Source organism: Pantherophis guttatus, chromosome 12 (assembly GCF_059756535.1).
Source record: "Pantherophis guttatus breed Tessera chromosome 12, ASM5975653v1, whole genome shotgun sequence".
Classification (NCBI taxonomy): domain Eukaryota; kingdom Metazoa; phylum Chordata; class Lepidosauria; order Squamata; family Colubridae; genus Pantherophis; species Pantherophis guttatus.
Genome location: NC_142074.1, coordinates 24,519,443 through 24,546,862, shown reverse-complemented (window position 1 = coordinate 24,546,862; position 27,420 = coordinate 24,519,443). Strand labels below are relative to the sequence as shown.

The following is a 27,420-nucleotide window of genomic DNA, read 5'->3' as shown; positions in this document are numbered from 1 at the left end:
GAGGAGGAGGGGGAGGAGAAGGAGAAGGAGAAGAAGAAGGAGAGGAGGAGGAAGAGGAGGAAAAAGAGGAGAAAGAGAAGGAAGAGGAGGAAAGGATGAGGAGGAAGAGGAAGGAGGGAGGAGGGAGGGAACAAGAAAGGAAGGAAGGAGAGGAGGAGAAGGAGAAGGAGAAGGAGAAGAAGAAGAAGAAGAAGAAGAAGAAGAAGAAGAAGAGGAGGAGGAGGAGGAGGAGGAGGAGGAGGAGGAGGAGGAGAAGAAGAAGAAGAAGAAGAAGAAGAAGAAGAAGAAGAAGAAGAAGAAGAAGAAGAAGAAGAAGAAGAAGAAGAAGAAGTCATTTTTTTTTAAAAGTGGAATAGACTGGCCTGAATCCATCTCTCAGCCCATCACTCCTGAAAATATAGATAGTATTAGAAAGCAGCTGTCCAAAAATAAAAAAACAGCTAAGAAATAGCATCTTCTCAACCTGGGAAGACTATTTTCATTTCCCATTTCAGCGCAAGCCGCCTGGTAATAATATTAATTTCTGTCATTTTAGAGCCTTAACCGAGCAATTACTCTAATGCATCCACTTTTGACTGCCTTATAAAGGAATTATAGTCCTTCCGATGCTGGCCTCCGACTTCTGTCAAAACGGCTCTCCCTGGAAATAGCTGCAAAGAATCCTTTTGCTGAACTGAAGGATGGAAACTGTCCTTCCAGCTCAGGACCAGATTCTCAGAAAAAGGCAAAATAGAAACATCTCAAGAACCTGCGCTCCAACTCCCAACGTGACGCACGAAGGAAATGAGTAGCAGGAGCATCTTGACCTCATTGTCTCTGAAGACCCTCCTAAGTCTGAAAATCTAAGAGAGGAACCACTACTGAAAGAAATTCCTCCTGCCAAAGGGAATTACCATCCCCTTTTACTTCCTCCACATAATAGCCAAGGAAATTGCAAGGGAAGAACAGTTTTTCCAACATTTGGTTAGAGCCCTCAAAGTGCGTTTGCTGAAGTATCCGGCGGCCTCTCTCACCAATCTCCAAAAATGAAGACTAATTGAACTAGGGTGACGCACGCAAGGTAGAAAGATAAAATGGACTTCTCTGCGAGATTGTCTACATCAGGGGTGCCAAACTCAAGGTCTGGCCCAGGGGTGGGTTCTAAATTTTTTTACTACCAGTTCTGTGGGTGTGGCTTATTTTGTGGGCGTGGCTTGGTGGTCATGCGACAATTCTTTAGGATTTAGCAGAGGTACTGGTCTACCAGGCTTTTAACTGCTTGCAGAGCTGTCCCCGTCTACTCATTTATTTTTGGAGGCATTGGTCTACCCATTTATTTTTGCAGGCACCGGTCTACTCATTTGTTTTTGCAGGCACCGGTCTACTCATTTGTTTTTGGAGGCTCCAGTCTACTCATTTATTTTTGCAGGCACTGGTCTACCCATTTATTTTTGCAGGCACCGGTCTACTCATTTGTTTTTGCAGGCACCGGTCTACTCATTTGTTTTTGGAGGCTCCAGTCTACTCATTTATTTTTGCAGGCACTGGTCTACCCATTTATTTTTGCAGACACCGGTCTACTAATATGTTTTTGGAGGCTCCGGTCTATCTGTTTTTGGAGGCACTGGTCTACCCATTTATTTTTGCAGGCACCAGTCTATTCACTTGTTTTTGGAGGCACTGGTCTACTCATTTATTTTTGGAGGCACCGGTCTACTATTTATTTTTGGAGGCACTAGTCTACCCATTTATTTTTGGAGGCACCGGTCTACTCATTCGTTTTTGGAGGCACTGGTCTACCCATTTATTTTTGGAGGCACCGGTCTACTCATTCGTTTTTGGAGGCTCCGGTCTACCACCACACTGCCTTTTAACACTGATCAGCTGTAGGGCGGCCCTTTGAAGCTCCGCGGCAAGAGTTTAAACAGTTTTTTTCCTTCTAGCCAATCAGCTGGGACTCAGGAGGCAGCGAATAGATTGGGGGTGGGGCCAAATAAAAGGTAAGAATAACATGGGGGGGGCAGGTAGAACCAGTTCGGTGACATCATATCGTCACTGCTACCGGCTCGGCAGAACCGGGCCGAACTGGGAGGAACCCACCACTGGCCTGGCCCATGATGTGGCTGCATCTGGCCCGTGGGGCTGCCCTGGAAACAGCAAAGGACCGGGCCCTGGCGCCTCAGATCCAGGCCAGCCAGGCGCTGATCTACAATTTGGCGTCAGCCATCCAGGCCAGAACGCAATCAGCCTTAGACCCGTCGGGCCAACCCCTGAGATATTGGAAGACTGCTATCATGTCACCCCGAGTTCTTCTTTTCATCAAACTAGACGTATCCAATTCCTTCAACCGTTCTTTATATGTTTTAGCCAGTGGTGGAATTCCATTTTTTGTTACTACCAGTTCTGTTGGATGGGTTGGTGGGCGTGGTGTGGCTTGGTGGGCGGTGGCAGGGGAAGGATACTGCAAAATCCCCATTCCCTCCCCACTCCTGAGGGAAGGATACAGCAAAATCTCCATTCCCACCCTAGTCTGGGGCCAACCAGCCAGAGGCGGTATTTTCCGGTTCTCCGAACTACTCAAAATTTCCGCTACTGGTTCTCCAGAACCTGTCGGAACCTGCTAGAATTTCACCCCTGGTTTTAGCCTCCAGTCCCCTCATCCTCTTTGTTGCTCTTCTCTGCACTCTTTCTAGCGCCTCCACATCTTTTTTACATCGTGGCGACCAAAACTGGACACAATATTCCAAGTGTGGCCTTACCAAGGCCTTATAAAGTTTTGGTGGAGAAAAACTAAACCTTTATCCTTGGGATGAGGGAGAAAAATCGCTTCCTCCCCAGATGGCCTCTGATGCTTCTCAAATTCTCCCGAAATAAAGTTGGGATTGCAGAATTTAGCCGTTCCACATTGAATCTATTTCTGGGCTCCTCTTTCCCGTTGATTATCGTAACGACAGGCTGTAGCTCGCTCTTTATAATAACTGTTGGCAGATGCCATTCTATTTTTGCCTAATAATTTTTAACTTTTGTTTGGAAAGGACGGCGTTTCTCTTACGTATTGGCCAAAAGCTGCCTCTTTTCTTTCTTCCCCCTTCCCCGCTGGTGCTGAATATGCTTTTCCCATTCAATTTTCAAACCTCAGTCAGGGCGGAGGGCTTTTCACACACCCCTGAACTCAAACGACTTACACCCTTGCTGTGTTGCACAGCAAGACGGGAGAATGATTTAATCCTGGGGACTCCACTGTACAAGAAATAGAGAATTGGATGAAGCGAAAAGGGGGACGGGGGATGGGGGAAGGAAAACCAGAGACAGCAAGGAGTAACAGCTCCAACAGGAAATGTTGACCAGTTCCATTCAAACAGGGTGAATGTATGCACTTGGTGTGAAGCATCAATGTGAAAATATCTGCCAAACTCTTTGGGTGCTTCTGTATTGGAGACAAATTCCTTGTGTGTCTCACACACCACACTTGGCCACATAAAGTATTCTGTTCCATTCCATATTCTATATTCTATTCTATATTCTGTTCTGTTCTGTTCTAGTCTATATGGTATTCTATATTTTCTCTTCTCTTCTCTTCTCTTCTCTTCTCTTCTCTTCTCTTCTCTTCTCTTCTCTTCTCTTCTCTTCTCTTCTCTTCCTTTCCCCCTTCTCCCTTCTCCCTTCTCCAGTCTTCATTCTTCATTCTCCATTCTATATTCTATATTCTATTCTACATTCTGTTTTGTTCTGTTCTAGTCTATATGGTATTCTATATTTTCTCTTCTCTTCTCTTCTCTTCTCTTCTCTTCTCTTCTCTTCTCTTCTCTTCTCTTCTCTTCTCTTCTCTTCTCTTCTCTTCTCTTCTCTTCTCCCTTCCCCCTTCTCCCTTCTCCAGTCTTCATTCTCCATTCCATATTCTATATTCTATTCTATATTCTGTTTTGTTCTGTTCTAGTCTATATGGTATTCTATATTTTCTCTTCTCTTCTCTTCTCTTCTCTTCTCTTCTCTTCTCTTCTCTTCTCTTCTCTTCTCTTCTCTTCTCTTCTCTTCTCTTCCCTTCCCTTCCCTTCCCTACCCTACCCTACCCTACCCTACCCTACCCTACCCTACCCTACCCTACCCTTCTCCTCTCCTCTCCATACAAGCAACAAGTGATAAATCAAGATCATAAAACACAATCATCATAATCGTAAGATACAACACAGTGATAGTCCTGGGGATACTAAATAAAAGCAATCAGCAGAAAATCGTAACATTCAAATCACAAAACGATAGTCATAAGATGCTCAGAGTTCAGCTAAAAGTCCTGGCACACTTGCAGATGTTTCTTTTTCTTTTTCTTTTTACTTGTTACCACGAAAACCCAAAAAGTGATTCTCAAGCAATGGAACCTGCTTATCTGAATCACGTCTTCAGCTGGCATATTTTCCTGCAAGGCAGAAGGGCTTAGTAGTTCTTATGATCTACTTCTCCCAATTTTAATGAGGCCAATCTCTCTCGTGCTACTTATACAAGCCAGCTCTCCTTTTTTAAAAAAAATTCTCTTATCATCACACTCACTTATCTCCACGAGCAAAGAATCCTTTCAAAGGTTACATGGCTCTTTAGCATTTTTACTTTAACCCGGGCCGTCATTTTTTCCCAATGCTATAATACTCCCCCTTTTATTTTTGGAGTTTCAAGATAATCCTATTCCACTGCTGGAATGGCCTGGGAAGAGCCCAGATCTTCACCCAATTGGAAATCTATGGAGCCAACTAAAGAAACTTGTTAGTCAGAAGTGACCCAGCAATAAAACCCAGTTAATAGAAACAATCCTTCAATCGTGGTTTCACATTAGAACAGCTGCAGAATTAAAAGACTTGGTTCACTCCATGGGAATACGTTGTAAGGCCCTCATTCATGCTAAAGGTTACCCAACGAAGTATTCACTGACATAGGGATAATTTTTGTGTATCTTGTTTTTTCTATGGTGATCATTTTTGTAGATCTCATGTTTTCTACATGTTTCACTTTTCTTCTTTATACTGTAACTGCTATTCTAATAGCAAATCCTTCATAAAAGTGATTGCATTACATTCTTGATTAAATTATCTTTCCATTGATACATAATTTGATGGTACTACTAAAAAAAAAAAAAGTGGCGTTATTAGCTAGTTTTAAAAAATACACTTTTCCCAAAAGGTTTCCACAAGTTTGGCCACTACTGTATATCAATCAAGTAGAGTTTTGTGCTGGTTGTTCCTACTTTACTTCAAAGGTATTATAATTTTCCACCTGTTTCTCCCTCTGTTTTTCTTTCCACAAAAACAAGGCTGTTAAGAAGAAACAGAATGGAAGAGCAGCAATAATAATAATAATAATAATCTTTTGATTGTATTTTATGGCTATAAGAACATTACTCTTGAGAGTTACGGCCTTATTGTCTTGGTTGAATCAGGTAGAAGAATCACCTGTTCATTTCCGCTTGGAATTTTGCAAAAAAACAGAGAAGCTTTTTAGTAACAATCAATATTTGGCCTTCTTGGGCCATTATTTCAAATGGTATTTTCTCATATTTTAGTCATCTGCTCGATATAACCTTGGAGTCGTGCCCAAAGACATTGTCACTGCTTGGGCCTTTCCAAAAATAAAATTACTAACCATGAAGAAACAGTTTTAATATATATATATATATTATATATATATATATATATATTAAAACTGTTTCTTCATGGTTAGTAATTTTATTTTTGGAAAGGCCCAAGCAGTGACAATGTCTTTGGGCACGACTCCAAGGTTATATCGAGCAGATATATATATATATATATATATATATATATATATATATATATATATATCCCAAAACCTAGAGAAAGAGCTAGAAAATGAATATAGAGTAGGCTTCGATTATTAAATCATTGTGTGTGACCGAGACGAGAGATCACATACTTGCTCTCAAGTTTATGCAGATGTCGAAGGAGTTGGACTGACGGATGAAAAAGACTTTGTGATAAAAGAACTATCAGTGAATAGCACCAGTATCGTCTTTTTTACACGATACTGAAAACGGTCATATAGATTGGACCAAAGTTTGAAAACATAAAAAGCTTTTTATAGTTTTATAGTCCGAAAAATACGGTACCTATTTCTTTTTACTTTTTTAAAAAACCGACTGTGATTCCAGGGGACTGCCAAGTAGGTTTGGTGGAGGCCGAGCGATGAGATTTTTGGTCCTTGCAAGAGAAGGATTGCAGCTTTCTGGGCCTAGTTAGGTTAGGAAAGACGAATCCAGCATTTTTTTTTAATCGCTTAACAACCATGTTTTAAAAGGCCTACGTTCTTCCCTGTAATTAGGATATTTAAGCCGTGACAAGCTTTGGGGTAGGAACTCACCCTTTCATCTTCAACTCTGCCGCGTAGCACAATGTCAACGCAAACAGCCAAAAGCTAAGGCTTTGCGTTAATTACTCCTTTCATAAGCAAAGATCAACAAAGGAGGCTTGTTAACCCTAGTTTTGTAGATGGAGGGCCAGGAGCTGGCAAGGGATGTCAGTCACCTGGTTGATTTGCCTCCAGAATTGGTTTGTTTCTTTGTTTGTTTATATCCCACCGTTATTATTTTTTTTTACAAATAACTGAAGGCGGCAAACTTATCCGACACATCTTCCTCCTCCTCTTTTCCCCACAACGACTCTGTGAGGAGGGTTGGGCTGAGAGAGAGAGACTGGACCAACGTCGCCCAGTTGGCTTTCGTGGCTAAGGCAGAACTAGAACTCTCAGTCTCCTGGTGATTGGCCCCTAGTCACCCAGCTGGCTTTCATACCTAAGGCAGAACTAGTGATGACATGAGATGTCTACTGATGATTGGCCTAAAGCCAACCAACCCATTTTCATGCCTACGGTGGAACTAGAATTCCCAATCACCTGGTGATTAGTAAACAGTCACCCAGCTGGCTTTCATACCTAAGGCGGAACTAGGGATGACATCAGACTTCTCCTGATAATTGGCCTAAAGCCAACCAACTCATTTTCATGCCTACGGTGGAACTAGAACTCCCAGTCTTCTGGTGATTGGCCCATAATCACCCAGCTGGCTTTCATACCTAAAGTGGAACTAGAACTCACTGTCTCCTGGTGACTGGCTTAAAGTCAACCAGCCCATTTTCATGCCTACGGTGGAACTAGAACGCCCAGTCTTCTGATGGTTGACCCAACGTCAGGATTTGGGTTTGGTTAGTCCAGAGAAAAGAAGGCCTAGGAGTGACATGATTTCAGTCTTTGAGGGGCTGCCCCAAAGAAGAGGGGTCAACCTATTTTCCAAAGCACCAGAAGGCAGGACAAGAAACCACGGATGGAAAGTCCTCAAGGAGAGGAGCCAGGAATCCAAGGGTTCTCCTCCATCCCAAGTAGGTTTCTTCAGCCTTTCGAGAAACAGGGATAAACGACAACTACTGTATAATATTATTGGAAAAACACTGACTTCAATTATCGGATATTTGTCTAGGCTTTGCTGCAATGCTGTCGCTCCCTGTGGAGGATCAGAATGAAAATTTGCCAAAACAATTCTGCAGGTTGTCCCCAAACTGCCAACTTTTTGCACTGCTAGCAGTTGCAAAGAAAACAACTGCAGGTTAAGTCCGGCTTCTTCAGCCAGAAGATTCCCCAGCTCCTCCGTCCTAAGGTTGGCCTTTCCACGGGGCTGTGAAAATCTTTCCAAAGAGAAGTTTTGCAATGCGTCAAAACTTAAGCAAGACAGCCAGGATCAGATCACGAAGTAGCTTCAGGAATCTGCAAAGAGAAGCAGCTTTGGAGCGAAGTTCTCCTGAAGATTGAGAAGAACCTCATTTGAAGGACTGGGCTGCCTTAAATGTCTCATCACCGCCAACCGGATCCCTTGATTGTCCTGAACCTAGAAACCTTTGACGGTGAAGCAAATCAAGGGGATTAAGCACTGTTTCTGACAGTCCAGGAATCATGATTTCCATCCATTTATCACGAGATTATAATGAAGAGCTGATCTGGAGGAGTGACAAAACTCTAGCAATTAGGAGTAGCACCCCAAACGAAAACTGTGCCCACCTAACCCACCTGATCATCTCACACTTCGTAAATGCAACTTCATTCCCTCTTAAACACACTTGTCGACTGTACGAACGGTCCCTAAGGAGATGCCCAGATCAATACATCAAAATGTACAACGCACCCATTTGCTGTTCAATTCCTCAACTCAACCCATTCACGCAATTTGAAATTCCCTGAATTGCTTCTAGCTACAGAAGATCGTATCGCAGGACAGGATGCCAGAGAAATGACGACGATGACAATAAAGGTTGGGGGACAGCAAGAGGAAGTATGTGCATCTATGAACTGCAAGACCTTTTAGGTAAAAATATGATCGGCTGCCTGCCACAACTGCACACACGTGCTTATACGCTCACGTTAAGATATGACTCAGAACTCTAATTGGGATTCGTCAGATGACAGCACCAAACAAACCTAAAAGAAAGAAACAATTGGGTGGCTTTTTTTTTAAAAAAAATCAGCATATTGCTTCAAAATCTTCAATTAACTGCACAATGAAAGATGCCAACTTCTCCAGCACGCAGAGGGAAAGGGCAAAAGTAAGCCTCAAGTATAGCAATCCATCTAAGAGGCAGATCATTTTTATGTATTTTAAAGAGATAATTGAACCGGGTTGGCCGACGCACTGAATCATTCACTTGTTAGGCTTTGAAGGACCAAAATAGCAGAGATGGAGAAGATTGAGAGGAGGAATACAAAAGGTGGGAGAGGAGAGGAGGAATCCCTCATTTCGAAAGTTGATTCAAGGTCTCAATTGGTCTGTAAGGAAGAGAAGTCCCTTCGAATCGTATCTCGATCTGGATTTTGCTGTAGCAGTGGGATTTTGGAGAATTGGCACCCGATTTCTTTGGCTCAGGCTGCTGCTATTTCAAAACCTGGTTTTGTAGAAGAATTGGACTGATTCAAGGAGGTCGTGGGGGATCAACGGTTATTAGCCATGAAGGTGGTGTGATGGGCTCTGAAGGCCATCTGGTGAGAGACCTGCAGGCTTCCTTGTGCAGCTGGTTGGTTGGTGTGAAAGGAAATTGTTCGTCTAGCTCAGAGGTCTCCAAACCTGGCAACTTTTAAGACTTGTGGACTACAACTCCCAGAATTCCTCAGCCATGCTCCATATAGCAATCCCTAGCCATGCTGAGGAATTCTGGGAGCTGAATAGAATAGTATAACAGAGTTGGAAGGGACCTTGGAGGTCTTCTAGTCCAACCCCCTGCCCAGGCAGGAAACTCTACACCACTTCAGACAAAGGGTTATCCAACATCTTCTTAAAAACTTCCAGTGTTGGAGCATTCACAACTTCTGGAGACAAGTTGTTCCACTGATGAATTGTTCTCATTGTTAGGAAATTTCTCCTTAGTTCTAGGTTGCTTCTCTCCTTGATTAGTTTCCACCCATTGCTTCTTGTCCTGCCTTCAGGTGCTTTGAAGAATAGCTTGACTCCCTCTTCTTTGTGGCAGCCCCTGAGATATTGGAACACTGCTATCATGTCTCCCCTAGTCTTTCTTTTCATTAAACTAGACATACCCAGTTCCAGCAACTGTTCTTCATATGTTTTAGCCTCCAGTCCCCTAATCCTCTTTGTTGCTCCTCTCTGCACTCTTTCTAGAGTCTCAACATCTTTTTTACATCGTGGTGACCAAAACTGGATGCAGGATTACAAGTGTGGCCTTACCAAGGCATTATAAAGTGGTATTGTTGAAGTCCACAAGTCTTAAAGTTGCCAAGTTTGGACACCCCCTGGTCTAGATGAGTAAGCGGTTTCATCTGGTTTATTTTCTTACGTCTATCATGTAATAAGATCTCCAGCAATACACCAGAAAAGTCCTACCTAACTTGCTTTCAAGCGAGGAGGTTTAAAGGTGTAGGCTGCTCCATCAAATGCAGCTAGAAAGGATGAATCACAAGCCACTACCTCTATAAATATATTGCCAATTAAAAAAGGAAGATGCGCTGGAGAATGATGAGGCCTCCCACCAACTTCAAAAGGAATTTTGGATGAATTGAATTTCAATGCAGGGGGAAAATGATCAGATGCTGGTCAAAAGAGCTATCGAGATTCGAGATGTTTAGATCTACATTCAAAGACAATTGATCGAATCTCCATATTTATTTATTTATTTTTTGCCAAAAAGATGTCCCACAAGAGTGTACGATAATGACAGGTAAAAAAAATTACTGCTGATGCTTGCTCTAGGACCAGAAGATCCTGATTCAAGTACATAGTTAGCCATGGAAACTGACTTGGTGACTTTCAACGGAGACACCCAACTGATTACAAAGAGGTGTTGAAAAGATCAAAGGGAAGGGACTAGTTTACATGTCACCTTGAGCCCCTGGAGGAAAAGCAAGATCTAAACCCATGAAATAAATAAATACATCAAGAAACACATTTTTTTAAAAAAAAATAGTGATGAAACTTGAGATACACTTGGTTGAACCCAGAGGGACCTCTGAAAAGAAACATCTATGCTAAACTCCTCCAGTCTCACTGTGCCCAGAAAAACGGGATTATATTATCTATGCAGACATTTATTTTACACCTAACTTGTTGTTGTGTTAATCGCAACAATATTAGCTGTGTCACAGTGCTTAGTTTTGTCAACAAGGATCCTGATTTAATACCGTCCCTCTTTTCCTGCCAAGCTAATGCACCTAAATTCTAGAACATTGCTAGCTGATTGTTTTTCAAAGAGCTGTTTGGCATTTACATCCAGACTTGGTAAAAAAAAACAACAACAACAAAAAACAACCACCCTATTTTGAAAAATGACACGGCCTGGCCAAGAAGTCCAATTTCATGCTCAGATGCAACTTTTACTTCACATCTGGTTGTGGGAGATTAAAAAATAGAAACCGGAATGGGGAAACAGATGCAAATGATTTGATTAAAACTCATTTGACAAGGAAATTATTATAAAATCCAAATCTAATGGTTTCCGACTCTCTCTTATCAATGAAAAGAGATACCATACTTGGCCAAGTCCTGCAGATGTTTCACATTTTTCCTGCCCAACCCAACTATTTTAATTCCATATTCCAGGCTCATCCTTCAATGCCTAACTGTTGAAGTTAGAATTTTTTTTTTAAAATTTGATTTATATGCCGCCCTTCTCCGGAGACTCAGGGCGGCTTACAATGCGTTAAGCAATAGCCTTCATACTTTTGTATATTTATACAAAGTCAGCTTATTGCCCCCACAAACTGGGTCCTCAATTTATCTACCTTAGAAAGGATGGAAGGCTGAGTCAACCTTGAGCCTGGCGAAATTCGAACCTGCAGTAATTGCAGGCAGCTGGTCTTAATAACAGGGTGCTTTAGACCAGTGGTCCCCAACCCCCGGTCCGCGGACCGGTGCCGGGCCGTGGAGTACCTGGCACCGGGCCGCACAGCGGCCGGGGGACATGAACGCTGCAGCGCAAAGGCTCCTGGGCCGTGCGCAATGGGCCGTGCGCAAAAGCTCCTGGGCCGTGCCCCCACCCCTGCGCGCGCTCAGCGGGCCGCGGCGATAAAAAGGTTAGTGACCACTGCTTTAGACCACTGTACTACCAAGGCTCAAGAAATGCTGGAACGATCGACTTAAATCCTCTCTACAGTCAAATCTGATCAAAGGGTTTTCTATATTTATGAACTATTTTTTATGTACTTTCTTATCAGCAGGACTCACCGGGAGTCTCAAGGTTTTACTTCTGAACATGATACATGGAAGCTTGGCACGCTTGGAGTTTCGCAGACTTTCCCTGCTGGACTCTCAGCATGGGTGGGGCAAAAGGCCAAGGGACCTGCGGTCATAAGAAAGTCACAAAGCCCATGGTGCCAACTCATTTGCACCCGTCCGATGTAAATTATGTGTCTCATGTAGGCAGGGTGCCAACCTGCCAAAAACGACTTCATGCTTACTTCCGCTTCGTTTCTTGGTTGCCATTCAAGGGGAGGGGGACACTTAGGAATGCGGTGCCTCAGCTGGCTAGCCATAACATCCACCAGCCGACGAGAACCAAGGTCATGTCAACAGAAGTTGAAGTTGAGCAGGGGGCTCTTACATCTGGACTGATTGGCCCATGTGACCTGATAGACATACCGGCAGGGTTGGGCTGCTGGGGGTTCGTAAGGGTTCGGGAGAACCTCTAGCTAAGATTCTGTGCAGTTCGGAGAACTGCCAAATCCCACTCCTGGCTGGCCCCGCCCACCCTGCCCCTCCCAGGACTCCCCACACAGCCCGTTTTGGATGCAGGTAAGTGCACGGCGTGCGCAGAGGCTCTGGGAGGGCAAAAAACAGGCCTACCGGAGGTTCTGCCTCCAGAGGGCTTCAGGAGCCTGGGGAGGCCATTTTTGCCCTCCCAGAGGCTCAAGGAAAGCCTTCAGAGCCCAGGAAGCAGGGGTGAAATCCAGCAGGTCGTAAGTCGAGGATTTATTTTTGCTTTATTTTTATTTATTTTCTTTTATTGCAATAAATCCAGTTTCTAGCTTTAAATTATGAACTCCCTGCTTGAAACCTTGGGTTGTCCTCTTCTTAAGGCTAATAATTTTCTCCAAACTCTACTGTTCAGGGTTAATTTTTTTTTAATTTGATTTATATGCCGCCCTTCTCCAGAGACTCAGGGCGCTAAGCAATAGCCTTCATCCTTTTGTATATTTATACAAAGTCAGCTTATTGCCCCCACAAACTGGGTCCTCAATTTACCTACCTTAGAAAGGATGGAAGGCTGAGTCAACCTTGAGCCTGGGGAGATTCGAACCTGCAGTAATTGCAGGCAGCTGGTCTTAATAGCAGGGTGCTTTAGACCACTGTACTACCAAGGCTCTTAATGAGGAATTCTGCTGAACATTTATCCCTGGTACTCCTTGGCTGTCATGAAGGTCATGGCAGATGACGACACCTAATTCGTCTTTCGTACCACAACTACACAATGGTGAGATGATTAAAGGCCTGGAGACTAAAACATCTGAAAAACAGTTGCAGGATTTGAGTATGGCCAGTCTAGAGAAAAGAAGGACTGGGGGTGGGTGGGACGGGAAATATGATAGCAGTCTTCCAGTATTCGAGGGGCTGCCACAAAGAAGAAGGGGTCGACTTATTTTCCAAAGCACCAGAAGGCAAGACAAGAAACGATGGATGGAAACTCATCAAGGAGAGAAGCAACCTGGAATTAAGGAGAAACTTCCCAACAGTGAGGACAATTAACCAGTGGAACAGCTTGACTTCAGAAGTTGTGGGTGCTTCATCACTGGGGGTTTTTAAGAAGAGATTGGACAACCGTTTGTCTGGAATGAAATAGAGTGTCTTCCTTGAGCAAGGGCATGGACTACAAGACCTCCAAGGCCCCTTCCAACTCTATTCTGAATCCGGGACTTTAGAAGCCAAATATTTTGGTTTGTGATACGGTGAGTCCGATGGGGAAAAGTGACCTGGGAAGCAAAGCCATAAGTGGGATGGGTTTGAGAGCCATTAGACTGAGAGTAGAACGGGATGCAAAGGGTGTGAGTTTATTTTTGGAAGGAATAAAACACCGAGACTCTGACAGGTTCATAGCCCAGGTTCGTACTGGCAGAGAAGCATGGCCAGCACCCATTAATACTAATATAGTAAGCTCAGAGTTGTCTTTGACATGTCTTCTCGGTTTTTCGTCTGCTTTGGATGCAGAACAGGTTGCCTTAGTGTGTGAATTGTGTGATTAACACCAGTCCAGTTAGGAAGCCAAGCAAGAGAGAAGGATCCAAATCTGGGACCACAGAATAGAATAGAATAGAATAGAATAGAATAGAATAGAATAGAATAGAATAGAATAGAATAGAATAGAATAGAAAATATGGAGTGGAATGGAGTAGAATAGAACAGAACAGAACAGAATAACAGAGTTGGAAGGGACCTTGGAGGTCTTCTAGTCCAACCCCCTGCCCAGGCAGGAAACCCTACACTACTTCAGACAAATGGTTATCCAACATCTTCTTCAAAACCTCCAGTGTTGGAGCATTTACAACTTCTGGAGGCAAGTTGTTCCACTGATCAATTGTTCTAACTGTCAGGAAGTTTCTCCTTAGTTCTAAGCTGCTTCTCTCCTTGATTAGTTTCCACCCATTGCTTCTTGTCCTGCCCTCAGGGGCTTTGGAGAATCTCTCTCGCTCCCCCTTCTCCCCCTTCTCCTCTCTCTCTGTCTGTCTCTGTCTGTCTGTCTGTCTCCCTCCCTCCTTCTCTATCTATCTCTGTGTCTGTCTGTCTCTCTTTCTCTCTCTCCTCTCTCTATTTGTCTCTGTCTGTCTATCTCTCCTCTCTCTCTTTCTTTCTCTCTCTCTCCTCTCTGTCCCTAGCCCTCCCACCTTTTCTATCTATCTCTGTGTCTGTCTATCTTTCTCTCTCCTCTCTCTGTCTGTTTGTCTCTTTCTCTCCTCTCTCTCTCCCTGTCCCTCTCTATCTATCTCTGTGTCTTTCTTTCTCTCTTTTTCTCTCTTTTTCTCTCTCTCTCTCTTCTCTCTCTCTCTCTCTCTGTCTCTTTCTCTCTCTCTCCCTCCCTCCCTATCTCTGTGTCTTTCTCTCTCTCTTTCTCTCTTCTCTCTCTCTGTCTGTCTCTGTCTCTTTCTCTTTCTCTCTCCTCTCCTTCCCTCCCTCCCTCCCTCCCTATCTCTGTGTCTTTCTCTCTCTCTCTCTCTCTTTCTCTCTTCTCTCTTCTCTCTCTCTGTCTGTCTCTCTCTCTCTCTGTCTTTCTCTCTCTCTCTCTTTCTCTCTCTCTCTTCTCTCTCTCTGTCTGTCTGTCTCTGTCTCTTTCTCTCTTCTCTCTCTCTGTCTGTCTCTCTCTCTCTCTGTCTGTCTCTCTCTCTCTTTCACACACACAAACACACACACACACACCAACAAAAAAATCCCCACAGCCTGGCCTCTTTCCTTTCCCATACCTGGGCTGTCTAATCAGCTCTTGGCAATGCTGATTAGGGATCTCTTAATTACTCGGCCCCAAACACTTTTGCAGGCCTGCGAAGTCTGCAGAAAGGTTCTGCTAGAATGTCTTGCAGCTCTTTCGAGGCTAACAAGCTGATTATAACAGGAAGTTCGTGGATTTCATCTCGCCTCGGTTGGGGAGTATTTTTAGATCCGTGGCTTGGCGGGAGGACGGGGAAAGAACTTTGGGCCGGAGGGAAATTCAGTGCCAAAGGTACAGATCGCGATAATTACTTTTCCCAACAGCGGCAATTCGCAATATCCTTGCTAAGGTGTGACAAAAACATACATTGTTGAACTGATGAATTAACTACAGCAATAACTACAGTATATAAAAAAAAATCCAATGCAATCCTCGGCTGCATTAACAAAGGGATAGAACCAGAGGTGGCATTCAACCGGTTCGGATCGGTTCGCCCGAACCGGGAGCGGAAATCACGGGTGGGCCCTGGCTCCATGCTGTCCTATTTAGGCATGTTTTTTTTTTTGAAAAGTTTTTCAGTTTTATTTCTTATACATATAACATAAAATGTACATTTTCTTATAATTCATCATACATATACATGTTTTCCTTAAAGAAAGCATTAAAATAAGGCATTTTAATTTACATTCGGAGTTGCTCTTCTACCTTTTCTTCCCTCATTTCGCAACAACCCTTCTTCTTCTTCTCCTATTACCCTTCCCTCCTCTCCTCTCCTCTTGTACTTTCTCCTTCCTCCTCTCCTACCTCATCCTACTTCCCCTTCCTTTCCCCCACTCCTCTCTTCTTTTCCCCCTTCTCACCTTCTCTCCTACTCCTGTCCTCTGCCCTTCCTTCCTCTCCTTTTCCCTTCCTTCCATTCCTCTCCCTCCCTCTCCTCTTTCTACCTTCTACTCCTCTCTCCTTTCTATCTTCTTTGCTGTGGAATATTCTCTTTGTTTGGTATCCGAGCAACTCCTGTATTCTAATAGTATATATACTTTCTTTCGATTTCTTTTCAGATTTATTCTATCTATCAGTATTATCATCGTAATTATTACATTTATTATTTAGGCACGTTGTTGAGGCCAGGCGCACGCGTGGAAGGCAGGCGCGCACGCACTAAGTGAGTGTGCGCACGGGGGGCAAACCGGTAGCAACATAATATGAAACGCACCGCTGGATAGAATCAAGATCACGCGAAGTGTTTAATACCACTTTATAATCCCTTGGTAAGACCAAACTTGGAATATTGCATCCAAACTTATTTCTTCCTTTCCCCCTCATTCTAAATGCTGCTGGAAATTGTTCCCATTTCACAGACGTAAAGAACGAGGAATCAGGAATCCATCCCATTCTAGACCAATGATTTTACTGAATTCGATGGAAGGGACGCCACTCCAAGCCTCTCTCTGTGAAGTTTCCGAAAGATGCCCTAATTAATTCATGAGCCATGAGCCAAACTTCAAAAAAAATACAGTCATTTATTAGGAGCACCATTTCGGCAATATTCGGATGCAGTTAGAACTAATCCCACGTAGATTTACATTCCCCTTTGACCCTGTTTCTCCCCTCCTCCCTGGCCATGTCATAAATCACATTCTCCAATTAACCACTTTGGCTGGCTGGGAAATCCAACACCCTCCTACTGATTGCGGTCAGGAAGAATGTATGGAATGTAGCTTCAGTTAGGGAAATCAATCAGCTCTATCAGTTCTCCCTCCCTCCTGCTCATGGCAACTTGAAAGCTTTGCAAGTTGACACTCTCATTATACGGCTGTTTCTCGCGACAAATATCAATCAATCACTAGCTTGGTTTTTTTCCCCCAAATCCTTTTCGACGGCAGGGTGAAATTCCAGGAGTCTTCTGCTCATAAGGACCTCTCCTGACCATCGCTATCTTTTCAATGCCAAAACTTTCCCCGATACCATTTTTCAAATAAAAGATATCTGGTAGCAGAAGATCGCTGGGAAATATAATTTCCCAAGATTCCTGCGAAAGTAATTTAATTTAATTGGCTCCCGGTAGTCAAATTACTGTTACAGCCTTAATGAATGCTATTCGGCATCAGAATCTAGTAGAGATAATTTAGCCTGGGGGTGAGAGGGGTTTCATTTGGCCTCCTTGCAAAAGAGAGGCTTGCAGAATTCATTACGCTCCAGATAACATTAGACAGAAGCTGGAATTTGGTGTAATCATGGGCTTTATAAATGAACACATCTGGACTTGCTAAGATCTGTTTTTTTTTTTAAATCAGCTCCTGTAGGCTAGCCTGTTTTCTGTCAAATCCAGGAAACCTTACCTGGTACTTATGTCCGTCGATAACGATCTTTTGCAATAACTTTTTGCAAAATAATATCTTTGCAGAGAAACACTCAAACACGGTGGGTTTTTTGGCAGCAGATCTGTTCACACACACTCCTCGTGCACAATGACTAAAACTCCCGCCAGATACATGTGTTTTGGCTTACATTTCTACATGTATTTCGGGCAGGAAATGTTACTCCTGGTGCACGATTGGGTGCCTTTTAAATGGGGCTGCACACCATTATTATTATTTTTTCATGTAAAAAAAACAAACTGTTTTTTTTTTATTCTAAGCTTTGTTGCCAAGGACAAAAAGGTTTACAATGGCTTTATATTATCAACTAGGTGGAGCAAGGATTTCTCTTGTCAGAATAGAGCTGGGAGAGACCTCGGAGGTCTTCTAGACCAGCCCCCTTCTCAAATAGAAGACCCTATACCCGTGATGGCGAACCTATGACAGGCGTGCCACAGGTGGCGCACGGAGCCATATTGGTGGGCACGCGAGCATTGCCCTAGCTCAGCTGCAGCTGGCCCGAAAACCAGATGGCCAGCGCGCACATGCACGCCAGAGCTGAGCTCACATGCCTACCAATATGGCTGTGTGTGCCACCTGTGGCATGCATGCCATAGGTTCACCATCATGGCCCTATACCACTTCAGACAGGTGGCTGTCCAGAATCTTCTTAAAAACCTCCAGTGATGAAGCACCCACAACTTCTGGATGTTCTATCCCCGTCCCACACACACACACACACACCAACAGACGTTCAAGAGTTAAAGACTAAACCAGCCGGCAAAATCCTTTTCCTTATGATAACGGAACTTGGCAACAACCTAGTGGCTGCCTGCCAAGAGTTTATTACTTACAAAGAAGAGAGATAACTTCTCCCCACTTCTGGTACATCAAAAGAAACAGCTCAATAATTACAGAGTCAATCAAGTCCAGAGATAATCCAGCAAAGTCTATACCAAAAGTCCGGCAATGCAGAATGGCGTGGAAGCTTTCAGCTTTGTTTGTCACAAGGTTTGACTGGACACCATGCTCCCTTTTATATCCTGTGGGGTGTGGTCCAGTGACTCAGCCTAATCTCGGGCACGCCTTTTCTTCTGTTGCACGCGCTTATCTTTGTGACGCTGGTGTGAATCCAGCCAAGACTCATTACCCTCATCACTGTCCACCTGTGGCTGCGTGGACATGCTTGGCCCCGGCCCTATCTCTTGCCCTTGGGCGGACACCGAAGGCATTGCCAGAGAGGAGGGTCCTGGAGAGGGAGGCCTTGCCAACTCCTCTCCTTCACTCTCGGTGATTTGTGTAAATATATTCCCCACCACTCAGCTCCCAGGATGCCACTTCTACAACCTCTACAAAAATACTGAAATATTAATGTTACGGCAACCTTTGGGGAAAATTCTGCCGTCAAACAGGAAATAATCACAGTCATTGCTTGCTCAGCATTTCATTTATTTTTGTCTAAAATGAATGCAGGGAGTCCCGAATTTAAAACAGTTCGTTTAGTGACCATTCAAAGTTATGATGGCGCTGAAAAAAATTGACTTACGGCCGTTTTTCACGCTTAGGACCATAGCAGCATCCCCATGGTCAGGTGGGGTTAACCACTGTGGCAAGAAAGGTCACAAAACGGGGCAAAAGCTTGCCAATGTTTCACTTAGCAACAGAAATTTTGGGCTCCATTGTGGTCGTAAGACAAATACCACCCATATTGCTGCGATGGCAGCCTCAGCTTCTCGGTCCTGTTCTCATTGACTGCTTGGAATGCAGCTTGCAGCACGTGATTCGGAAGTGTCAACTTTGATGCAAAGAAAGTTGTGTGGTATTGATCTGAGCTGGTGTTTCTCAACCTCAGCACATTTCAGATATGTGAACTTCAACTCCCCGAACTGAAGTCTATACATCTGAAATTTGCTGAGATTGACAAACCCTGATTTAAGCAAAAAAACCAAAAACCAAACCAAACCAAAACAAAACAAAACAAAACCCAGTTCACTCCCTAGGTGGAGTGAACCCTAAAAAGGTTAACTCCAAGACTTTCGATGAAGACGCTACAATAAAAACACAACTGGTTGGGATTTGTTAAGGGGCTTATCTTTATGGAGACCTGCAGACAAAGAATAGAATAGAATAGAATAGAATAGAATAGAATAGAATAGAATAGAATAGAATAGAATAACAGAGTTGGAACCCTTGAGGTCTTCTAGTCCAACCCCCTGCTTAGGCAAGAAACCCTACACCAGTCCAGACAAATGGTTATCCAATCTCTCCTTAAAAACTTCTAGTGTTGGAGCATTCACAACTTCTGGAGACAAGTTCTTCCACTGATTAATTGTTCTAATTGTCAGGAAATTTCTCCTTAGTTGCTTCTCTCCTTGATGAGTTTCCACCCATTGCTTCTTGTCCTGCCTTCAGGGGCTTTGGAGAATAGCTTGACTCCCTCTTCTTTGGGGCAGCCCCTGAGATATTGCAACACTGCTATCATGTCTCCTCTAGTTCTTCATATGTTTTAGCCTCCAGTCCCCTAATCCTCTTTGTTGCTCTTCTCTGCACTCTTTCTAGAGTCTCCACATCTTTTTTACATTGTGGCAAGCACATAAATCTTTCTGCCCACATTCACAGATTTTTTTGAAAAAAAAAAACATATTTGTAGGTCCAGAAGATGGATCCCCTTGGAATTCTCTTATCTTTTGTGAGCTTCTATACCATTTTTTTTTGCCTCGCTGTCAAACATGTCTTGGGGAGGAAGTTTTTCAAAATAACTACACAGCCTTGGCTCAGATGAGTTGGAACCATACAGGACCTTCCATCCAGAAACACAATGCTTTCTGGAGTCCAATCGAATCTTTATTACAGTCATAGCTCCAGCCTAAAACGGGTCGGGTACAGTCCATTAAAAAGCACATAAAATACATCGGAATCTAAAAATGAAAATGATGAAACGTAGAGCAAACCCCAATCTCTACTAGCACTAACAATGTTACTTAGTTGGGTAATGAAATGCCTGCAAGAAAACAGCCAAATTTGTTGAGCACCAAGGACCCAACTGTCATCCTCCTCCTCCTCCCACACACACCCCACTCCATCCTAGCACTGATGATGTTACCTATTTGGGTAATGAAACATCTGCAAGAAAACCTCCAAGCTCAGAGAGCACCAAGGACCCCACTATCCTTCTCCTCTTCCTTCTCCTCCCCGCTTCCTCCTCCCATTTTCCTCCTCCATTTCACAAAGCCCATTCCCTTCTAGAACTGATGATGTTACCTAGCTGGGTCATGAAAAGTCTGCAAGAAAACCTCCAAGCTCAAAGAGAGCACCAAGCCCCCACCCCACCCCACCCCAAATATTGGAAAGCTAGAAGATATAAAATATATATCCAAAGAGAAAAATCGACACGCTTTCTGGATTTTCCAAAATCCAGAAAGGACAGAAACGTCCAGGGCACATTGCAAAAAAACCCCCGATCCGTTCATCTCTCCCAAATCATGTGTGAATAAGAGATCAGTAGTTTTACTCCTCTGACGACAGACCAATCAACGTCCACACCCTAAACAACACATCATCTTGAGACTGTCAGCTGGCTGTCTTCTTGTTGTTGTTGTTGTTTTCTTTTAACCTAAGTTTAACACAGATGGATTTTTTTTTCAAACCCCTCCTGTTAACCAGCGTGAAAATGCGCCAGATCCCACCCAAAAAAAGATGTTTCAATCCGAAAAGGCAAAAACACAGGCAGACTAAGGATGAGGATGGAGAACCCTCCTTCCTCCCAGTCTCAAAGGAGACTATAAAAGCCATCAAATGAGCTTTCTGGAGCAGCAACAAAATTCATTCCCACCCCCCCCCCCACTCCCTTCACACACCCTCCAGAAGCACAAAGCTTATCAAGGCACATGTCTGTCATGAACGCATCTCAAGAACAAAAGAAGTTAGCGCACGGATCGCTTCGCCAAGGATGACGTGCGCTGAGGCCGAACCGGTCTCTGCGAATCAAAATTGCCCTGTTGGAACGTAAAATTTTAGTCTAAAAATAATAATTAAAAAAAAAAAAAGGCACATGGGAGAAGGCATCTGAAGGAGCTTCTCTCTCACACATACATACACAGAGGTGACAAACTCGTTCAGATGATATGGACCAAGATGGGGAAGGTGTGGGGGAGACATCGCCAAGGATTGTAAAACATCTCCCCTCCTCCCCGCCAGATGGATTGATGCCCTCCTTGGCTGTTTGCCTTTTGTCTAACAAAAAGCAGAAAGTTTAATCACGGAAAAAGATGGCTTCTAGGAAAGTCCACCCCTCAGCATAAAAGGACCGAATGAATACCCATTGTAGGTATTGTTTAGCAGAGTCAACGACTGAAGCAGCCATGCTGGTGGCCATAAGCACGAGTCCTTCTGCTTTTCTGGCAAAGCTGGGCAACGATGAGAGTTTGAATCCAACTACTTGGCGGTCAGCTCATTGAAGCAGGGGCTCATATAGAAGAGGGACAAAGCCACTGAAGTGTACCCCACCCCTTGGTTTTTCAAGGCAATGGTGTTTGGATCACAAAGCATTTTTCCCACCTCTCTTAGGCCCTGATTTATCTGGGAAAAAAAAGGGGAGCCATTCACTCAACCTTCCCCCTCCCTTCCTGTATCATCCGAGACATTCAGGTTTCTGCCCAGTACGGAGTCCTCCACACGAACATTCCTGGGTTAGGATTGATGCGGATGATCAAACCTTTGAAACCCAGGTTCGTCTTACTTTGCAGCAAAATAAGGAAAGGAGGGAAGAACATTCTCGGTGGGTTGAATTCGCCCAAAGGGGGCAACAGCAGAAACCTTGCACCAACCTGCTGGAATATGAGAGGCTGATCAGGTAGAAAGCCTCTTTGGATGCTGCCTGCCCCCCCCCCCACCTCTGAAAAGGGGGAGGAACTTTTCAGACATCTGGATTTGCTTTGCCCTCTTTCCCCCTGGACAAAGCCAGAGGTGGCCAGACAGAAGCGTGAGAGAGAGCAGCTGTCCCTGGGAACCCTCCAGTCTACAAGTCCCCCTCCTCTTCCTCCTCTCTGCTCTCCCTCCTCCTCCTCCTCCTCCTCCTCCTCCTCCTCCTCCTCCTCCTCCTCCTCCTCCTCCTCCTCCTCCCACTCCGTCTCCATAGCAATTGTTGGCCAGTTTATATATTCGGCCTGTTGTACGGCAAAATATTTGCAAGAAACCCGGCGACAAAGCATCTCTCTACCCTAGTCAGATTTCATGCCTCAGCTTCCTGCAGGCATCACCCTCACCGATGCAGTGCCCACAACCTGAAGACCACATGATTCCCAACGTAGGAAACCAAGTTCCAATTTTTTTTGGGGGGAGAGGGAGGGAGGGAGGGAGGGAGGAGCTGCATGACACCCTGCTAGGACATCACTTCTCTATCCATTGCAGCTTGAGCAAAACAAGGAGACAACAACCCCATCCTTCTTCCGGCAGATCCTAAGCACTCTACTGTTTTCTCCTTGAACGTGGAGTGGTCCATGGGCAGGACAAGATGTCCCTTCAGGGGAGAGTGGGAGGTAAAGCGGTACTTCCTAACCCTACCAGATGCCTTCAGGTGTCTACCAGGTGGAAGTATGGCAGTCCGCAGGGAGACTTTTGACCGAGGAGCACAGAATGTTCCTTCTGGCTCCTGACTCAACGCCTCCCCTCCTCAAACAAACAAACAAACAAACAAAAACCAGCATTGTTTTTTTTTAGTTCAACAAAGCAGACCCCCAACTCTCTGGCTTCCTGCCCCCTCCAACCTCCTCCTATGGGCTCCATTACAGACCCCTCTCGGGTGCCTTCCTGGCAAAGACCCCCTCCTTCCCACCCCCCAAAGCTTTCTGTTTCTCACACCCCCCTCCCGGAGGTGGGGAAGATCTGAAGCCCCAGCCTTGCAAGGAGACAGCTCGAGCGAAATACCACGCGCGCTCTCTCTCTCTCTCACACACACACACAAAAGGGAAGTACAAGGGAAGACTGCAGTATTATAGGAGGTCTCTCTTTTACGGGGGTGGGGCGGGGGGGTTGTAAATAGGTTAGTTTCTCCCCCCCCCACACACACACTCTCCCCTCTTCTTCCAGGACTGGGATGGAAAGGTAGTGAGGTAGAGGGAGGGAAAGGACGAGGGTTGAGGAGCAGCCGGGGAACCGAATAAAACCAATAAGACGCAAAGAGAAAGGGGAGGTGGGAAGGGCATGGCTGAGCTATGGGGCTGGCATGCCACTTCTTCTCCCCATCCCTTCATTTAACACCCCCCCGCGCTCCCCCTCCCCCGCAAAGCCTGGGAAGATGGAAAGAGACGAGGGTTTGGGGAGACAAGCTGAAGAAGGTCCATTCAAGACAACGGAGGGGGAAATGATGGAGAAAGGGAGAGCAAGGAGGATGGGGGAAGGAAGGAAGCGGAGACCCATCCCTTACCTTTAGAGGCATCTTTCTCTTCTTTCGGCTTGCTCACCTTCCCGCTCATAGATCCCAGCTTGGTTGTAGAGATTCCCCCAGGATACCGCGTGGCGCGGCGAACCGGATTTCCAAGAAACCAGGAGATAAACAAAGAGAGACGCGCAAGAGAGAACGAGAGAGATGGCTGGATGGTTTTCTCTCTCTCGCTCTCTCTCTCTCTCTCTCTTTTCTTCCTCCCTCTCCCCTTTTCCTTTGGTCCTTTTTTCCCCCTTTGTTGTTGCTCTTTCCCTTCTTTCGTAGATCAGGGAAGGAGGGCTGAAGAAGAGGGAAGCCCTAGAAGTAGGGAAGGGAGAGAGAGAGAGAGAGAGAGAGAGGAATCAATCACGGATCCAACTCAGCCCTGACTGGCTGCCTGGTTCCTTCGGTGGCTGGCGCAGAAGAATGCGCCCAATGCCACCACGGAAGCTTTGGAAGGTTTGGGAACCGCTGCTGGGGGGAGTGGGAGGGGGGGAAGGAAGGATGGGGCATGGAGGGGGGGCTCCTGCCTTCTTCCCACCCACCCCATTCCCTTTGGGGAAGGATGAAAAAGGGGGGACGCAAGAAGATAGATTTCCTGCACATCTGCCAGGTTTCTTGGTCCCCCCTTTGGGCTAGGAGGTACCCACCCTCCCCCCGTGTACCCCCCCACCCCACCCTCCCCGTTTTTTTGCTGGAAGAAATTCTCGTCCCCCTCACCAACCACCTTTCTCAGGAAGCAGCAAAGACCTCCAGGCAGTCCTGGAGAAGAACCCAAAGCTTTGGCTGTGAGGAACCCACCCTCAGATGCCTCTGGAAGGCAAGACACACCCCTCTCTTTTGGCCCTACTCCAGCCACCAAGGTTGGATGATCTGGTAGACATGAGGTGGCAGACAGGCTGGCTAGGATTGCCTTGCTGGGATTGTTCCCCCCCATCCCCCTTTGAAAAGTCTAGAAAAGTCCCCCCCTCCCCCCCAGGAGAAGGAGGGGGTTGGACTCCACAGGAGGAGAACATGCAGAGTTTCCAAAATCAGGAATCTCAAAGAAGGACCAGAGGAGACGTTGGTGGTCTTTTTAGTTCTCCAGGTGAGGCAAGCAGACCTACCTGTTGGGACCGAGAGCCAAGGGGTGGGGGGTTATAGTCTCAAACAGGAAAGGTATTGGCATATGAAGTCCTTCCTGATACAATTAGGGGTAATGAAGAAGGAGGGACAAAGGAGCAATGTTCTGATATTTGAGGGGTTGCCACAAAGAAGAAGGGGTCAACCTATTCTCCAAAGCAGGACAAGAAGCAACGGATGGAAGCTAATCAAGGAGAGAAGCAACCTAGAACTAAGGAGAAATTTCCTGATAGTGAGAACAATTAACCAGTGGAACAATTTGCCTTCAGATGTTGTGGGTGGAGGTTTTTTTAAAAGAAGAGATTGGACAACCATCTGTCTGAAATGGTATAGGTCAGGGTTCTGCAACCTTAAACACTCAAAGAGCCATTTGGACCCGTTTCCCACAGAAAAGAAAACACTGGGAGTGGAAAGAGAGGAATAAACAATGCACACTTCATGCTAGTAAAAATGCATAAGCACATCCATGCAATTCTCTTGGCAATAATATAACTTGTCTATGGAGATTCTCAGTCATCCAGGTCATGATTGTCTCAAAGGTGCTTTTTCCAAAAGACAATTGGACTTCCTTTGTTTTTCCTTGAAGACACCTCACTTCTCATCCATGGAGGAAGCTTCTTCAAGGAAAAACAAAATCCAGGTGCCTTTTGAGAAAAGTGCCTTGGAGACAATATGATATAATCTTCTTCCAGGATAATTTTCACAAGTCCTAGTCTAGACAGATTAACAGAGTTGGAAGGGACCTTGTAGGTCTTCTAGTCCCACCCCCCCAAGCAGGAGACCTTACCCCATTTCTGACAGATGGCAGTCCAGTCTCTTCTTGAAAGCCTCCAGTGATGAGGCTCCCACAACTTCTGAAGGCAACTTCTGTTCCATGGGTTGATGGTTCTCACTGTCAGAACATTTCTCCTTATTTCCAGGTTGAATCTCTCCTTGATCAGTTTCTTGTGAAATGTTCTGGTGGCTTCCATCCCAGTATAACCAACTCTGTTTTTCCAAGTCAGCCAAGAAAAGTAGGCACTCACACCCACCAACGTCATCTTGGAAGGCTTCCAAGGGTGGCAGAGAAAGGAACTCTGCCCCATCTTTCTTTCTGTTGGCTCTCCAAGAACTTCATAGGAGGAAGAGCTGCATCTCGATCTTTTTCCCATTCGTCCCATGGGAAAGAGACAGTCCTGATTCTCCTAAGATTTGGGGATAGGCTCAACTATTTTCAAGGTCAGAGAGTGCAATGTTATCAGGGACTGAGTGGTATGATGTGTCCTTCAAATGATGTGTTGAAAGCCACAATTCTCAAAAGGGACAGCTGGTGCCAGGAGGAAAAACAACAATTGATTTCATCTGGCTCGACGCTTAATTAATCAAAGTCCTCTTCACACATGTGTTTGATAGCTTTCTCTACAATTCCAAAAGAGTTTAGGAGGCCCCCAAAGACCACACCTGAAGCTTTGAGGGCTTCCTTACAGCTTTGGATGGTGGACTTCTGTTTCAGGAGAGGTCACCTTGTCCGTCTGGACTTTTGGGACAGCTGATCTGAAGCTGTGGAGATGTTATGCCTACAAATCAGCACACACTTCTCCTTTCCCCTTCCTCCAGTTGTAAACTTGGTTTTGCAGTTTAATAATATATGTCTACTTCCATATATTATGATAACCTGACGTGATTCTCAGGATTTTTTTTTTCCTAGACTAGGAAAACAAGATGTAAGATTGTGCCTTTTTCAATGCTGACTTTTGAAAATTTGATCCTCAATTTTTTTTTTTTTTTTAGCATTTGGAATCCAGTTGGCTTCGTAAAGCCTGGAAACACAACTTGAAATTTAGCCAAAACTGCAGCTCAACCCTGAGCTACAAATATTCTCCTTTATTAGCCAAAACTATCTATTTCCAAAGCCAATGAAGTGTTTCTCTTCTATACCTTCTCTTCTGTAGAAAAGAAGAGAGTGAGGGTGTAGAAAAGAGGTATTTTTTCTCATGTTTCCCCCAAAATGAGATGCATTATGGCTTATTTTCCAGTTAGGTCTTATTTTCAGGGAAATACGGTACTAAATACCTCCGTCTGCTGACGATCTTAACTGGGGCTTATTTTTGGGGTAGGGCTTATATTACGAGCATCCTTAAAAATCATCTAGGGCTTATTTTCCAATTGGGTCTTATTTTTGGGGAAATACAGTACTAAACGCCTCCGTCTGCTGATGTTCTTAACTGGGGCTTATTTTTGGGGTAGGGTTTATATTAATTATGAGCATCCTGAAAAATCATGGTAGGCCTTATTTTGTGGTTGGGTCTTATTTTTGGGGAAACAGGGTTGAAGAGCGGTAGAAAATGCCTCTCTTAAGACAGCCCTTCTTTCTCCATCTGATAACTCTGTTGATGATTTGTTCAACATGCCACCCTAAATTGAGAGTTCATGGAAGACCTCAAAAGTGTCTTCTAGACAATTGTAGAGACTTCAATTCCTAGACCTCCATTTTACACTACAGAGAATCCTGGTAGCTGAAGTCCACACGTTTGAAGGACTATTGGAGAAAGCTGCGCCTGAGGACTGCCACATGCTTACTTATTCACACATTATGTTTCCAGAAGACCCCACAAACATGATCCTCTGGTTTCAAAGAGACTTCTGCTGCAATTCGACGTCT

General features: G+C 44.7%; 1 protein-coding gene across 4 annotated transcripts in view; it reads right to left on the bottom strand.

Annotated features, from left to right (window-relative positions):
* The window catches only part of FGF13 (fibroblast growth factor 13), a 116,156-nt gene extending 91,720 nt beyond the window's left edge, over positions 1-24,436 (bottom strand). The window contains exons 1-2 of one of the 4 annotated variants that reach the window (XM_087877572.1): positions 24,385-24,436; positions 23,661-23,975 (exon numbers count right to left, since the gene is read on the bottom strand). In XM_087877572.1, coding sequence (XP_087733698.1) covers positions 23,661-23,709 — 49 coding nt within the window. In that variant the 5' untranslated portion in view covers positions 23,710-23,975; positions 24,385-24,436. Of the gene's footprint in view, positions 1-23,660; positions 24,270-24,384 lie in introns of those variants that run through there. The other 3 variants (XM_060683976.2, XM_060683975.2, XM_087877571.1) reach the window with 3 other exon arrangements.
* Between the last annotated feature and the right edge of the window lie 2,984 nt (positions 24,437-27,420).